The sequence below is a fragment of the Opisthocomus hoazin genome, chromosome 21, assembly GCF_030867145.1.
Source record: "Opisthocomus hoazin isolate bOpiHoa1 chromosome 21, bOpiHoa1.hap1, whole genome shotgun sequence".
Classification (NCBI taxonomy): domain Eukaryota; kingdom Metazoa; phylum Chordata; class Aves; order Opisthocomiformes; family Opisthocomidae; genus Opisthocomus; species Opisthocomus hoazin.
This window is the reverse complement of record NC_134434.1, coordinates 9,858,152-9,874,918: the sequence shown is the minus strand read 5'-3', so window position 1 is coordinate 9,874,918 and position 16,767 is coordinate 9,858,152. Positions and strand designations below refer to the sequence as shown.

The 16,767-nt window shown below is 39.6% G+C and overlaps 1 protein-coding gene across 8 annotated transcripts; it reads right to left on the bottom strand.

The window, feature by feature from the left end:
• Nucleotides 1-4,371: 4,371 nt before the first annotated feature.
• Nucleotides 4,372-16,711, bottom strand: ZNF207 (zinc finger protein 207). Of its 8 annotated transcripts, XM_075441285.1 has the most exons (13): nt 16,518-16,711; nt 14,856-14,982; nt 14,272-14,410; nt 13,478-13,648; nt 12,702-12,777; nt 12,184-12,231; nt 9,924-9,994; nt 8,550-8,710; nt 7,641-7,733; nt 6,189-6,431; nt 5,320-5,482; nt 4,938-5,121; nt 4,372-4,714 (listed from the first exon to the last, which is right to left on the bottom strand). In XM_075441285.1, the coding sequence occupies exons 1-12, from the start codon at nt 16,556-16,558 to the stop codon at nt 4,961-4,963; spliced, it is 1,494 nt and encodes a 497-aa protein (XP_075297400.1). In that variant the 5' UTR covers nt 16,559-16,711; the 3' UTR covers nt 4,372-4,714; nt 4,938-4,960. The 8 variants fall into 8 exon arrangements, with proteins under 8 accessions (XP_075297400.1, XP_075297399.1, XP_075297401.1 ...); XM_075441284.1 differs by having other exon boundaries at nt 4,372-5,121; XM_075441286.1 differs by having other exon boundaries at nt 4,372-5,121; nt 13,478-13,645.
• Nucleotides 16,712-16,767: the final 56 nt, after the last annotated feature.

Sequence of the window (16,767 nt, the reverse complement as noted above, 5' to 3'; positions counted from 1 at the left end):
AACATTAGTAGTTGATATTTACGCACCTGCAGTTCAGAGACTACAAGAAGTCACAGGACCAAAACCAAATATAGCACAGATGCAATGCAGGGGAAGGGGGGGAGGGGGCAGTGTGGCTGAAGGACTACCTGAGCAGCCTTGAAGGAAACACCTTCCATTAAGAGAAAAGGAACCCAAACATCTTAAAACATGTTCCCTCCCCCTAAGACTCTTCAAAACACAACAATAATAAAAATATAAATATTAATATAGAGCCCATCTACCAAAAGAGAATAAAAAACCTAAATTAGAACAAATTTAGGGGCCTTCACCAAACTTGCTGCAAGTTTGGGGACATAAATATCCAACAGCCATAAAGCTGTGAAAGCCCCCAGAATGAATAAAATAAATCCCACTTGCCTCAGACTGAACAGGGCAACACTGAGACTCTGCCTCAGCCTGTCCTATGGCAGGGCTATAGGAAGAAGAAAAATTTAAATTTTAGAAAAAACATGACCCAATTAAGTGAAAGACATGCATTCAAAGTTTAACAAAATTCCAGTGATCAAGCAAACAAAAGAAAATGACTGCTATGCACCTATTTGTTAGGCCCAAACAAAACTTTATACAGATGGTAGCTATTTCTGAATTGGACAGTTTGTTCTGCTTTGCATCTTGATCAATGGAACATAAGTCAGTTGTCTTGGGGCTTTTTTCCCATAACTGATAGTATTTACTGTACTAGTTCACAAAAGTGAAGATTCCATCAGCCACTGAAAATGTTTATCCTCACCTTAGTATTTATGTAGAAGCTAGACCAGTACAATTATTAAGACATTTACTACTATTTTTAAGGGTCATCGGTTACCATTTAAAATTGCAGCCCCAGCTCATGGACTGGTATATCAGGGTCTCAATTTAGCTGAAGAGTCATAATGCCCTTCTTGCTGTTTATAAAACTGAAGTAATCTTCATATTTTATTTTTGAATCTTGTATGAAGAATCCTCTGATTCCTATAAAATAACTGCAGGTTATATATTCCATTCAATTTTATCCAAGTTTTAAGAAAGTTATACAGTTCTATGTAAGCACTGTTCAAAAGCTCCATACACTAAAATAACAGCAGAAACCATAGAAGGCAGATGCAGCTGAATGTGTTTCTAGAAGCTTGTTTATGTTCTCCCATGCATGCACAGAGCGAGGAATAGTTATCCACCAAAATTATCACATATACATCCCAGCCTCAAATTTCTCAAATTTATTACCACCACCTAAAAATCTCATATGTGGAAGAAAAAAAAAAAAAAAGAATCCTAAAGTTCCAAAAAGAATAAATTTTTAGTCCACATAAGCCAGCTAATTTAAGATTTTATTTAAAGCAACCTTCGCCAAAGGCAGAAAGATATTGTAAAGGCAGTATGAAACAGTCGTATCAAGAATTCTGAAAACCTAGCCTGGGCTTTTCCAAGGTTCTTTCATGCCAGTCTCATCCCTTTTCCTCTAAAAATCAGCAGATAGGAGATAAGCCTCTCATAATGATATTGAGACCATGCATAAAATAATTTAGAACCTTTTAAGCAAGTCTTAGATGCCCTAAATTCTAAGTATTTTGCCAAATATATTTTCCCACCTGTGTCTGAATATTTTCTTGCATCCCATTTCTTTTTTAATTCAACATTCAAATTTAATGATTGATTAAAATCCACTTGCAAGTTTTAATTTTACTGTAAGATCTGCCATGGCAAATTTAGGCAACAACTGAAAAACAAAGCTTCTGCCTATGTAATTATATCACTAGAGTCCTGCAACAGATGAGAGATATGCTTTTGTGTAATGATAAATTCTGCAATCTCTTTCCAGGGAGAGATTAACTAAAGCAAAAAACTGTCTGCAGGGCTGCATTACACTAGGGATTTTGCTGGCACAACTGTATTGATTAAGCTCTGTACTGTAAACCAAGCCTTAGTCTTTATACAAGCCATTACTACATTCAAATTATTTTTCATCTGTTTGAGAAAATGCACCATAAATCCAACTCTCTGAATACTAAGAAGCAGTATCCAAAGGAATGAAGGCAGGGACCAACAGACAACATATGCACTGAAATACCCGCCTGTTTACAGAAGAATACACACGAGAGACAAGAATAACTGAAGACAGCCACATCACAGCTCTTGTAGCACAGAAATGACAGGAGTAGGAAAGTGAGTATCCACGTGAAAAATCAGGGAAAAATTGTTCACCTGCTTGCTGACGATTAATTAGAGTACCATATGAATAATACGTGGCAGTACTTAGTGGAGCGATTATCATAACACTGCTACTAAGCAAAGTTCAATCTTAAAATGCATCCAAGTTATAAGTCTATGCAGTATTACCTACAAAATGGTACTATTATCAGAACAATGAGACAGTCGCTATTTAAAAGAGGGAAACTCTTCATTAATACAACTTGCAGATATGATCAGTTAACAGTACATGCAGTAAGGTTTTTGAATACTTTCCCCAGGAAAAGTAGGGGTCTGAGAACAACACATGGAAAGTTATGGCAAGACACCAAAGGGACAAGGTATTTATTTTACTAGGGGCAGGAGGGCAAAGCATCCTTACAGCATCAATACGATCTTCAGAAAAAGCAAGGAGTTCTGTAGTTTTAAAAGCAGAAGATCAATTTATAGTGTATGAATATTATGTGTAGTACTACAAAACGGATGAATGTAAGACACTGTAAAAATCTCTCCAGTGTTTTGTTTTGTAATTATCCTTATTAGATAAACATAGAAAAACCAGAGTATAAAAGCACTGCCTAAGCAAAACAGTTTCGTGTGTTAGACTTATGTAGAAAGCAAGATGAAAAGCTAACAAGAGATCTGACATCAAGGCCCACTCAGCACATTTGCAAGCCAAATACTGCACATCTGACAGGTGATCAGCAGATACCAGTGATCAGAGAGAACTGCTTCTCAACAGAGGCTTGGAGTTATGGTCTTAGAACTGCTCAACACTTCAGAAAAAAGTGCCCGGCAATTCTTAATGGTTAAACTAAGGCCATTCAGCTGCAATTAGTGTGTACAGGATGCTCTAGTGCTTTTATGAGCCCTTCCATGGCCCCAGATTTGAAGCTGAAAAACAATGTAGTATTTTAGCTGTACTGCATTTCTGACTATTTAGAGACAGTACAGAGTAAAGTGTGCAGCTAAAAAACCCCAAGACTTTCAAGAAAAAGAGCCACAATGCTCAGTATTAAGTGAAAAAACTCTACCATCCACAAAAACATCTGTGGAACATAAACTAACACAAAAATGCTGATAATCTTTCTAACATACCCTAAAAGGGGAAATATCCCCATAAATGAAATTGGACAGATAAGGCTTGAGGCTGGAACATGTATTGAAAGTTGACCTGCAAATGAAAAATTCATCACTCCTTTTTCCCCCTGTTGTGCAGAGAACAGGGAAGCTCTCGCTTCCCTCCTATGCAAAAAGCCTCCCTCTACATTTTCACTCTCATCAGAAATATAGCACACTAATGGTGATGCTAGACATTCAGAGAATTACAATCTTGACAGTAATTTATCATTCTACTCTCATAAACAGATAAATGACTAATTCACATGGGGAAGACCTCTCTTTGATAACTGTAATTAGGAAAACCGATTAAAAGGTCTTTTACTCTAGACACTTGAATTAAATGGCTCAAGAAACTCAGCCAACATCTAATCACAGTACACAATGGACGATTAATCTTTTAGATTCTGTTGAGATCTGAAATTCTGAACAATTAAAGTAAAAATACAGCATGTGACATTACTCTTGCCTCCTCTGTCTCTTTTATACACTGAGAAGGTGGCCAGGCTGCTTTTTCTCTTTTGCAGGTCAACTTCAATACAACATCAACTGGAAGTCACTCACCCATGTGACATGCACCTAAGCTTCTAGAAATCTTCATCTAAAAGGCTCCTGAAATTCATATCCATTTGCACATTAAAAAGAGTCAGTCGAAGAATGAACTAACAGGACACATGTGGCACTAGGATGCATTTTAAAGCAATCACTTTTACATCCTACAAGTGCCAGGACTAGAAATGATTTAAAATTTATTGAGGACAAGAAAGCACAAATAAAGAAACATATGCATTAAGAGAAGTTACAACCAAGAGTTAAGATGTGCCTCCTGCAGCATTATTTTTGAGCAGTCAATTAATAAGTGTACAGGTCTTTGTCTACTCAGACGTGCAGCTAAGGAGTGACTTAATTTTAGAACAAAGAATTCAGATTTTATCAAAACAGCACCAGCAATTGTGTTCATTACACCAATAGCTACCATGGCATGCATCTGTACAAACCTTTCACGCAGTTGTCCACAGCTGGTCATGAATAAAAAGGCATATAAATTTTTCTCTTCTTTTATTACAATGAAGTTTATAACAGTACAGAAAAGTCACACGACCTTAGTGGGTCAGTTTACTTAAACCCTGAAACAGGAAGATCTCTAAATACATTAAATATTGTTACAAGTTCAGACTTAAATGTACAAGTAGTTGGGAACAGTTACAGCCCTCACCAAACTATGTTGGGGACATGAAGTCCAACAGCACCTGAAGTGCTGTGAAGGCATCATTTCACAAATAGCAACATAACGTTACAGAACTTGCCTTTAAGGTGGTATGTTCATGTAATTCCAGCGCCTTCACAATTTAACGAACCATATTTACTATACTTCACTTCTAAAAACCTAGATGAAACATGAAAAAGAAGCCATACAGTATAAATTGCAACATCAGGAAAAGTTCCTGTTATTATTCCAAATAATTTTTCCCATGTAAAATAAGAATGTCCAATAACTCCTTGCATGTGGGAAGATACTTTTTTTTTTTTTAAAGTCACAATGAAGCCTTAATTGACGGAAGCTCGGCTATATTAACAGCACAAGATGAGAAAAGGTTTAATCTCCAAACCTATTAGAGCGTGTGTAGTAGCATCAGTAGCGGCCACCTTGCGACATTACAGGAGGTCTCATTCCCATTGGAGGTCGAGGAGGTCCACTTTGGTAAGGGGGCACCATCGGAGGTCCCTGACCGTATGGAGGCATCGCTCCAGGAAGATATCCTGGCATGCCTTGGTGATGAGCACCATACTGACCTATAAACAGAATATTTAAGATGCAAAGAAAGGTGGTTTTTTTTCCCCCCAATAACAGGCAGAAGTTGCTTTTTGTGAAAAGCTCAAGACACCCCCCCTGCACTCCCACAGCCAGTATATGCCACTTCCAAGTTTCAAAAAAGTTAATAGCAAAGACAAATCTTTACAAGAAAAGCAAGCTGGGAAACTTATGATTACCATGAGGTGGCATGGGAGGTCTCATTCCTTGTTGTTGTGGAGGAATTCCTGGCTGTGGTGGCATCATACCTCCAATTGGTCCAACTGGTGGATTACCCAAGGAAGCTTGTCCTGGTCGAGGAAGATTACGCTGATATTTAGGCAGCTGTGCCCTTCTCTCTTCCTAAAACCAGGAACAGACAACCATAACACATTTTAACGCTAAAACTCACCAAAAGCAAAGTAAATAAAAGTGTAACAAAGTAGATTACAGATACTAAACTATTTCAAATACCTTACTAGTTCAAAGACTGCTACTAGTAACATTACACAGCAGCATCTGCATTTTTCCCCCTGCCTTCAAAGTTACTGCATTAATACTGGCCAATCTAGCTATTTGCATGCAACACAAATTCTTCTCCTCCTCCCTCAGCTGAAGAAAGCCTCTACCTCATAACAAGCTGAGACAAAAAGCCAAACACAAAGGTATCGGAACTGAAATTAAGGTTAATTTACGCATAAAATCTGTATTTCTGACTGCTGTAATAGCACCAAGACCACTTTGAACTGTTGAAGTCTTTTGTCTTAGCTATATCTATTTAACTTCAAGTTTACGTCATATGCAGAAAAAGCTGCAATTATATTTTGGGTTGAGTAATTTCCCATCACCAACAAAAATAAGGCTTAGATCTGCAGCAGGATCATTGCAATACGCCAGTCATCACTTTGCAACCAAAGTTTTCTCAATACATGGTTCTGCTACCTTAATTCTGCAGTTTGCACTCTCATCATTATTAAAATACGCATAAAGCAGCAAAAATTCTATTTAATCAGCTGTATCAGCATAAATCACATTTTTCAGTAAGATAACTGAAAATATTTAAACTTACCAGTGATATATCCTCATCTGGATGGATCAACTTACTGGTTGCACTGGTTGTTGTGAGGGTAGCAGGCTTACTTGTTATAGATGTAGCTGGTTTAGCTGCAGTGCTGTTTGTCGTGCTAGTGGTTGAGGCTGTAGACTGTGTGTAAGCAGGGAATGTAGGTTTTGGGGGTTCTGTTGTTGTTGCAGGTGTAGAATTCAAAGGTTTGAAATCAGTACCAACTGGACCTGGAACAGCTGCTGCAGTCTGCGAAACACAGAGATAGATCAATATTTATTTCTCAAAGCACAAGAAAACTTAAATGATGTCTGTTAGACCTCTGAAACCTTCCAGTAAGATACATTAATTAAAACAAGCTTGACAAAAGTAAAGTTCAGCCTTATCGTATACTAGAGCAACTGAAAACAAGACAGAATAAACCCCAGTATATACACACATATATATACACACACACACACAGGGAAGTCTAAAATTTGCAGGTCAAAAGCCACAACTAGAAAAAAGGAACAACAACAAACACCCCCACCCCCCACCAAATCTTTATCTCAGATACTGAGTTTGGAAAATGTCTAAATCTATCCTGAATCACTGATTTTTTAAGAGCCTATAAGTATAAATTCATTGTTCTCTCACAAAATTATTAGCATACTTTAGCAACCATTAGCTTAAAGTACAGCTTAAAGTGTTAGTATTCATTAAAATTAGGTATTTAATAAATGCTTTTATTAAATACTTAAGAAAGCTCTACTGTGCCAGAGTTTGTTTTAAGCGTTCTCTCTATAAAAATACTGCAGTATTTTCACAAAGTACTATGTGTCTCTGTAGACCTTTAATCTGGCTTGTGAATGAAGAATCAACTGAAGGCAGGTACAAGGTCCACTACAGATTCCAACATCTTACCTTTCCTACTTTTTTCTTAAATTAAAACTGTTAGACCAGAAAAGTTTGCTTTACCAGGCTTTCTCTGAAGACACAGCAATCTCCAAAGCAAGCTTTCATTATGAGAGAATGCTTTTGTTTCTAGTCACTGTATATTTACAGTTATCTGAACTTTCCAACCAAAACATTTCAAATTTTTGCACATAATGCAAAGTGCAAGATTTCCTACATTAAGATGTACCATATTAAAAAAACAAACTAAAAAGCCTTCACCATGCATCAAGCTAACCACTGCCCACTAAAATGCATTTAACTGCTTTCATGCTCTTTTAACCCTTTAGAACCAGGATGTAACATTTCATTCTTTCACACTAAGAAAAATTGGGCACTTTGACATGCTTATTGCTAGTAAGATGCAACTCACGATCAAGGACTCTGCAGTTTTACCAGCTAAACATGATCATGAATATAACATAAATTATCTGAAGATGTTTAGTCAATTTTAGGTTTTACAGAACGGTCCAAAGGGTTAAGTTGCAAAGCAATTTGTTTTTTTAACTGTGACTTCCTGCGTACTTGTGCTGTGCTAGGAAACAGAGCGTTAGAAGATGCTGACAGACTTTCTGAATTGGAGGAAGCTGTACTTGAGCTTGTGACAGGTGTCCCCATCTGTAGCATAAAAGAAAGGAAACAGTGAAAAGTCTCCAAACAAATGGGTGGAAAGTATCCAGATGAAAGGATTTCTTATGCTAAGTCCTTTCAGATGAAAGGACTGTGTTTTTGTAAACTAGTACCTTCCCTGCAGAAGTCTAAAATGCAAATAGTACACTGACAATTTTTGCAACATACTTGAATACAAGTAAAAACGTTGGGACTTGTTACACAAGAGCAATCAAAGGGCAGAGCTCACAAGCCACTATCAATTCCCCACTTCCCTCCCCAACACATTTAAACAAATTTTTACTACCTTAACTTACTCCTAGACTTTTAAAAGTAAAAAGCCCCCTAATTCAGGCAATGTTTAACCTGTTCAACAAGACTACAGAATAAATTAATCCATCTATAGGTAGAGAGCCCACTGTGAAAAGAACAGGAGAGAACAAGTCACATCAAGATTTATACTTTGGAAATTCTAGATAAAGTTCTACGCAATCAGATTCCTGTAGCTAACACATCCCTTCACCCACCCAAAGCACCCTTATAAACAACAAACTAAAGGGATTAAAGAAAGAAGTGTTTTGCCTACTCCTTTCTTCCCCATGTGCTTACAGAACTTCTGTCTGGTTTCACGGCTATTACAAGACAAACAAAAGAATCTTTTAAAATTAATTCAAGCACTACACTGAATTGAACTTTTGAATCAACACAAGCAAGAAACTTAACCAGTCACTTCTCGGGCCTCCTCAATAATAAAGAATAGACACTGTTGACACAGTGCAGATTTGAAGAATGCACCAACAGACTCCAGACTACAAGATACCTTACCTGCCCTGCACTTGGGAAGAGTGGTTTAGTCACCGGAGGCTGGGGTGTAGGTGCCGAAGCAGCAGGAGCTGGAGGTCTGTTAAGAATGCCCGGTGCTGTAACAGGCTGTGCTTGTGTCATCGGAGGCATCCCAGGACGAGGGCCAACAGGTGGTGGCATACCTACAAGCCACAAAGAATTGGCAACAAATCATGCTAAAGACGCAAGAATACTCCTTTAGAGGATTCTGTTCACAGTGTTCCTCCGAAGTAAGTCTCCTTCCAGGAAGATGTATTTTTAAGGCAATAGTAAAATAATACGATAAAGGGTAATGCCAGCAGTCACAAACAAATGTCCACACATAGGCAGTAACCTCAAACACTTCTAAGCAATACTGAATTAAATTCTGTTTTCTACTAGAGCTTCAACGATGAAGTTTATGCTCTCAATAAACCAACTCAATTAATGCAGTTAACTGTTCCCAACACACTGCGCCTATGCTGCCAAGTGCGTGGCTAAGGCTGAAACTGAAGCACAGGAAGTTCTGTCTGAACATGAGGAAGAACTTCCTCCCTCTGAGGGTGACGGAGCACTGGAACAGGCTGCCCAGGGAGGTTGTGGAGTCTCCTTCTCTGGAGATATTCAAGACCCGCCTGGACAAGGTCCTCTGCAGCCTGCTCTGGGTGACCCTGCTTCGGTGGGAGGGTTGGACTGGGTGACCCACAGAGGTCCCTTCCAACCCCTACCATTCTGTGATTCTGTTACAAAATCCAAAACATGCAGCCACTATGAACGGTATCAGAACTTTAATGAAAACACAGACCAGCTTTGCTGCGGGTCTTTCGCACAGTGGAACAGTGACACAAGGCTACTTACTGCAGCCTGTTATCACACTACATGCACTTCATAGGTGCAGGGCTCTAGGAGAGGTTCAGAGACAGGAAGTCAACAGCCCACATGGGTTCCATCACACTACTGTGCAGCACAACTAGGCTATAAGTGTCCAAGTGCCTTGCCTCCTCCTCCAGTGAGGAATGTGGGCAAACCAGCAAATCTCAAGCCATCACAGCACAGCTGCTGGCCAGGTGGGACACCCTCAGAACGTAAGGCTGATTAAGAGCTGCACAAGCTCAAGAAACATATCTTCTAGCTATTCTAAGAGACAAAAAATCCAGTGTTGGAATTCTTCACACAGCAGGTTTATTACTTGGGTATTTCTCATTTCCCACATTTTCAATCATTACCATTTTCCAGGTGCAGCCGCAGACATTAAAAAGGGGTGAAGAGGTGGTGGCATAAGTCTCTCTATTTTTTATATAAATCCTAAAATTCAGTGGAAATAAAGAAACAAAATTTAGCTCCCACCACAGTACAAGTTCCACAATCCTGACCTACCTGGTGGCATACCAGGCATAAGAGGTGGTATTCCTGGCCCAGGAGGCATCATTCCACCCATCGGCATCATCCTATTAAACAGAAAACGAGCAGTGGTATAAATACACGTGATACGCTGTTAATACAACTGGCACATACCTGTATTAGATAAAAAATTACGGTAAATAATTTCAAGAAGGTCTCAGAGCCAATTCAATATCAGCCAACTCCACAGTTAGAAATGGTTTTCCACAAGAAAAAAAAAAAACAAACCACAAAAAAAAAAAATTAAGAAAACCCCCACTTTCTCAAGCTTTTACTTCCACTATTATCAGATTTCCAGAACTGGTGTGTCTCTCGAAATCTCTTTCAGGCTACTAGTTTCAGCAGAGTGTTCCAAGAACCTGATCTTAGTACACTCCCAAAATCTGGAAGTAGGAAAACCAGTTAACTCCAATCATACTGAAATCGCTGTACGTCTGCTATTACTCCTTTCTGACACCACAAGTCTGTCTGTGGTTATAGCACCCTCATCCTACCTTGACATATTCTCCTTCCTCTAGTGAATGGTAGACAACCCAAATCTGTAAAGCTATCCACAAAATACTGGTAAAGGCAGAGGGAGACCACAGGGTAAGAAAGATTCTGGAGTTTCAAATACAGTACACATTCTCTATGCTAAGGATAGAAAAGTGGGATTTTTTTTTTTTTAATGAGAAGTCTTTATTATGGCATATTTTTCCTTCATATTAAGAACAGGTTTGTTTTTTTTTTTTCTTGCTACTGATACCTAGAGAAAAAACTGGTCTGTATTTCCTAACAGAAACAGAAAAGTAGCATCTAAATGACCCCTTTTGTCCTTATCTACTAAACCACACTACAAGTTAATGCATGTTCCCCATCTGAAATATACATGCAACCCTTAATGTAAGGAAATTCCTCCTCCACAGGGCTGCAACTTCATAAAAAAAAAAAAAAGCTGTCTACACCACTAAGTGCTTTTACATTGGGAAGCTATAGATGAATATATACCATTCCTTTACAGGGAACAAACCAAGTGTAGCTTAAGTTTGCTTAAATTTTTCCAGACACTCGAAGCTGGATGAGGGAAAAAAAAAAAAAGAATGCATATTACTTTAGTTAGCAAGCTAAGCAGATACATAGCAGCCAAGTGCACACCAAAACCCCACCAAGCAGCAGTTTCTATCTGTGTGACAGTCAAGACACCTTCACCATTGCTATTCCAAAAATCAAAACAAATCATCATTAACAGGCAAGCATTCATTCTGCAAAGCAAACTGCTGCCCAGTCTTGTTTTTATTCTCAACTTGTCTACCACTGCCACAAAAGGGACAATCAGTGCAGAAGCAGCATTGACTGGGATCATAGTACCATTGCCCCTTTCTTAGGTTAATGGTTGGAGAAAGCAAAGTCGATCTTGCCACCCACTTTGACATCTGTCAGACCCCCAAAAAAGTGCTGGATGCTTGCTGCCTGCTGCCACAAGAATGATTCATTTCTGAGAAACTGCAGGGATAGTGCTAGAAGTAGGGTCACTCTAAATCCAAAATTGCTTCCTAGGTCCCAATTATTCTTCGTTAATTTTTAAACAAAAGATCCATCAGGTTAACTAAGCAAAATTTTTCATTAAACTAGGTAAAAGCATAATGTAACACCACCTCCTCCCCCTAAAATATCACCAAAAGGAGGTGCAGTGAATTATTGGCAAACTAATTTGTGTCTTTTACGAGATAACATTACACTCGCTTGAAGTTATCAAAGAGTTTACAGAGGACTAAGCATCAGCAAGCCTGACAAAATTCTGTTCAGTTTCCACCCAGAAAAGCTACAGTCATAATAAGCATCCAAGGATGCTCAACTATGAAAAGATTTTTAAATTCAAACACTGTTAAAACAATACTTATGCCTCAGAAGCGAACAACCTTTCACCTCAGTGAACTTCAAAACTTACAAGCAAAGTTCCTGTAAAGGATCGAGTACATGGAGCTGTACTCTGGTTCAAGAGAGGTTGTAAGTCCCTAAGGGTCTATTTCGTTAATATTTTGTAGAATACATTTCTTGTAACATATAGTTATGTAATATTCATTTAGATAAAGCATAAAAACTTCAGGTATTATACAGCAACAAAAACTAACTAAACATTTTCCCCAAATTCTTATGCAAGTCAGAAGTTTTCAGTAAGACAATTTCAAGCTTATAAAAAACATGACATAAAATGGCATAATGAATGTACCTAGAATTACATTAATGAGATGCTTACATGTTTCCACCACAAAATGACTGCATGTATTTTCTCTGCTGATGTAATCTGTGAAAATTTATGACAAAATCAAAAATCTAACTGTGATTTTCTGAACACATCGTGACAGGGTACGGTGTCAACCCCAAACAACCATAAAAACCAACATCTTACTTTTGCCCAAAACACAAGAAAAACTTAAACTATCCAGTATTTTTTCCCTGTTAGGTCAATGACTGATAACCAGATGGTACAACATGTGCAATACACAAAGCAACAGTGGTTCACAAAAGGCTCTAAACCAACACAACAAAACTTTAAACTATTATACTACTACTCAATACTTTACACATGAACTCACAGTTCAGCCATATTTTTAATGTTGGTTTACAGTCATCCAGTTCTTTGGTTAGTTTTAATATTAAGGTTACAGAGTTCACAGGTCCCTATGTATATTTTTCCAATTAGCTTTACTTTTTCTGTGACAGTTTAAAATGCACAGCATGAACATGTAATATTAAGTCTTTCTTGATACTCACCCAGGTGGCATTCCAGGCATAACTGGAGGCATTCCAGGCATCATAGGTGGAACACCTGCCATTAGTGGTGGTATACCTTAGAAGAAAAACACATTTTAAACAACTCTGACAACATACAGTCAATAACAAATTTAATCTAATAAATTTAGACTGGATAAATGCTTTATGGGAATCTCCAAAAGAATGTTTCTTGAAATAACATGGCTTACGCAACATATGCAACAACAATGCAACATATTATCTGCAAATCTGACCGAGATTCATTGTGCCAGCCCTCCAAGACTGTGTAAATTTTCTTAGTAGTCTCCAAAGAACATGTCAGAAAACATAATACGAAGAGAACCGTTCTTGCTTACTGTCATTGATTAAAATTCTTTCTTCAATGTATTTGTGACCTGTGTATAAACTGCCTGTTCTATGTTAGCAGCCTATAGATACATGGCAGCCTTTCTGCCCTGTTTCCAAAATCTTGCTATAAAACACCACAAACAAATATAACTGGTAGACTTCTGTTTAAAGTACTAATCTGTCTTACTACCACATCAACGTTCCTTCAGCCTAGGCACAAGCATCTAATTCGAAGGAAGATGTGTGCACACGCACACAGAATGGGGGAAGAAAAAACCCATGAAGAAGCTGCTTATGTGCATCTCACAAAACTGTTTTATGACCTCTAACACCCAGTCTGAGACAGGGCAAATTATTATTCCAGCATACAAGCAGCAATTTGTATTTCTGCTCAGCTTTTCAGTAACTATCTTAAAACATCATCTTACCTGGAGGCATCCCTGGTGCACCCGGCACAGGAGGCAAACCTGGCTGCGCCATTGGGGGAATGTACCCCTGCTGTGGCTGAACTTGCTGGGGTTGAAATGAAGTTGAAGCTGCAGACTCATCATCTTCATACTCATCAGAATCATCCTGTTGTTTCTTTTTCTGGCTCTCTGCTGAACAGTAAGAGGTATATGGTCACACTGAAGGCAAATTATATTCTATGAAGTTCTTTTCATCTAGGGTATTCTAGCTGGATTGGAAAGAATAAAATTAAAACCTTTTCAGCGTGCTAAAAAATTCATGGAATTACAAGGCAGAAAAACCTATGTGAGCCCACCTATATATATAAACAACAAAGAGAAGGAAAGTGACTCGGCACTGTAATGACCCTCAACATAAGTAGGAATCTGCCTTCACGTCAGTCTCATGCTGTCCAGAATAAGCCAAAGCAGTTCAAACAACGGTACACTTAAACAGCAAAGAAATCAAAGCACTTGGGCATCATCAGGCTTGTATCATCCCTGGCTTTTCCTCCCATTACCCTCAAAAATAAAATCACTATCCCCATATTGATTAGCTAATTGTTATAGGTGCACTGGTATGCAGCTATTTCTGAACAGGAAAAGTAAAGTATCCCTCATCCTTCTACATGACTGGCAAACCTCTGGAGCTGCAGTTAGAGAATGCATTCAACCCACCCTTATTATTCTGAGAAACGAGACCTGCATCACACAGCTTTGTATCAGGAAGAAACAGACTAGGGAAGTAACAGATAACTAGCCAGATTACACTTTACCCTGAGTTTTTTGTTCAAGTAACCTCCTCCGTTCCTCCATATCTTTTTCTGGAATGCCCTCCATGCCATAGATTTCCAGTTCAATGTCGGTTCTTCCAGGGATAGCATTTGGAACAGCATCTATTGTTTCTTTATGCACCTAAAGAAAAAAAAAAAAAAATCCTCCTGACCACAATTCAGGTTAGATTCTACGTGGTTTTCAGCCAGTTACAAGATACAAAAGGAACACCCTTAATTGGAAGAATCTCTCTGACCAAGCACTTTCTTGATATGTGCTTCCTAACCACTGTTAACTACTATTAGCTTCTAAAACCAGTTTACATAAGCTTGTCTTCTAGACACCAAGACAATACAATTCCCTCTCTCCTCCTACACCCCCAAAACAACAGCCGAGATCTCTACTGCATACTCCCCATATGACTGACACAGCAGGACTCCTGTTCTGGAAACAGACCATCGCTGTCTTTTCCTCCTCAGTTTTTAAGACTCTGGAAGCCCCCAAACTCCCACCTTTCTAAGTTCACTAGTAATTCCAGTTTTAGATACCAATAAAAAAAAGCTTACGTAAGCCTAAAACTTCTTACCTGCATGCAATGTATAGCTAAACCAGGTCCTGTATACAGTTTCTTATGACATATATGGCATTTAAAGTGCTTTGCTTTTTGATGCTGTATAAGGATTTTTTCATCATCAAAATCCCTGTTACAATACCTATTGAAGACTGTTAAGGAAACACTTAATCCTGAAAGTTACCCAACACTAAGTTAATTTGCATTATTGTGATTTTTCCTAAAGCAGAAAAAAAGCATAGGAAGCACCTCTTAGCATTCAAAGCATGACAAGTTCACTGTTGTCACAATTTCACTGATGTCTGAAACCAAACCTCCCGCTCACCATACCATTCAGCATTTCTCTCTACAGACAGGTACAAAACTGGCAAGATGTGTGCATGCAATCAGAATCATCATTTGATTCCATACTCTTTGACATACGCTTTTCAAACCCCAGTTATTTCTTAGTGGACTCATTCCTTCTCTGCATACATGTAGATTAAAATAAACTCGCTAAAGCATTAAACGAGAAACAGACTTGAAATCCATGAAAGGGAAGCGATGCTAAATACTCAGAAGCGCCTATTTAATAACAAGTATCAGTAGCCAACATTTATAAAAGAGAATAAAGGTTTTAGTTAAGAATTCATTTCCTTTTTCAGTCATCCAGCTATCAGTTCTTATGACACCACATAATTTGCTGCAGTCATTAAAGATTTCATTGTTTTTAAACATAAACATTTTAAGCTAAGAACTTTCTGGGCATCTATGTGACAGGCGAGGCAAACTGCAATTTCCCTTCTGCAGGTCAGCACTGGTATTTCAGCAAACACTCCAAAAATATCTTCCTAAGTGAGACAAATACACATTATTAGCTGTTCCTTGTTAATACGTGCCCTTCACTCCCGCCAAAACCTGAAATATATTGATACCTAAAATAGAAACACAGATGCCTTCCAATATGAAAACGGTAAAATATGTCAGAGCAGCTTATAAACTTCTTTATTAAGCAATTCTCGATTGGGCAGAAACATTTTAGAGAAAAGGTAAATCTGCAAACACTCCCAAGAAAAAGCAGATTGTGAAGGAGTGATCGAAGAAAAATCCACCAGTATTTGTGGATACTGGGAAATTGTACGTGACTTTGATGCAGCAATTACAAATTTGAAAGCCCCCCCCCCCCCCCATTTTCAAAACGTCTCATTTAACCACACCTGCCCCGTTTCTGGAATAACTAGTTATCAGAGGCAGGGCTTTTTGCCGCTGACATCCTATCCCCGGGGGATAAAGACCGTTCTCCATTTTCGCCGCGATCTCGGCAATGCCGCAGGGCCCGCCCACAGGAGCGCCAAGGGCAACCGGCCGGAGAAGCTGCGGCCTGCCCGGGCTTTACGGACCGGACGTGAGGCCGAGGCCTCAATCGAGGCAGGCGGCAGCGGACGGACTAGGCCGCGGGGGGGAGGGGAGCAAAGGAAGGACAGGGAGCAAGCCCCATCCCCGCGCTAAGGAGCACAGAAACGGAACAGGACCGAGCAGGGAGCCACACCGTAACAGAAGGGGAGAGAAGGAAAGAGCCCCGTCCCGACAGCGAGGAGCCGGGCGGAGAACGGGAGAGACCCGATCGGGCCAGGCCGTTCCGCTCCGCTCCCCTCCCCTCAGCTCCCCACGCCCGCCTCGTCCCACACAGAAGGATACCAGCACCAAGGCTTCAGCTGCTTCTTCTTCTTACGGCCCATGTCGGCGACGTCCCCGACCTACACAGCGAGGAGACGGCCAAGCTCTTCCCTCCTGAGCCGCAACGCCCACACCAGCCCCTGCGCCGAGCCCAGCGAGCCAGACACAAAATGGCCGCCGCCGGCCCTCCTCGCGCCACCGCCTGCAAGCTCCCAGCCTGCACCGCGGCGCGGCGGCCGCTCACGTGACGCGCTCCCAGCTGCCCGCACCG

Bases quoted from the DNA above. Each gene is read 5' to 3' on its own strand.
- ZNF207 (XM_075441284.1), bottom strand. From the start codon at position 16,558: ATGGGCCGTAAGAAGAAGAAGCAGCTGAAGCCTTGGTGCTG. The intron at 12,778-13,477 runs GTAAGATGATGT...TTTTCTTCTAAG, and splicing joins TGCACCAGGGATGCCTCCAG to GTATACCACCACTAATGGCA. The intron at 8,711-9,923 runs GTAGGTCAGGAT...TGTGGCTTGTAG, and splicing joins TATGCCTGGTATGCCACCAG to GTATGCCACCACCTGTTGGC.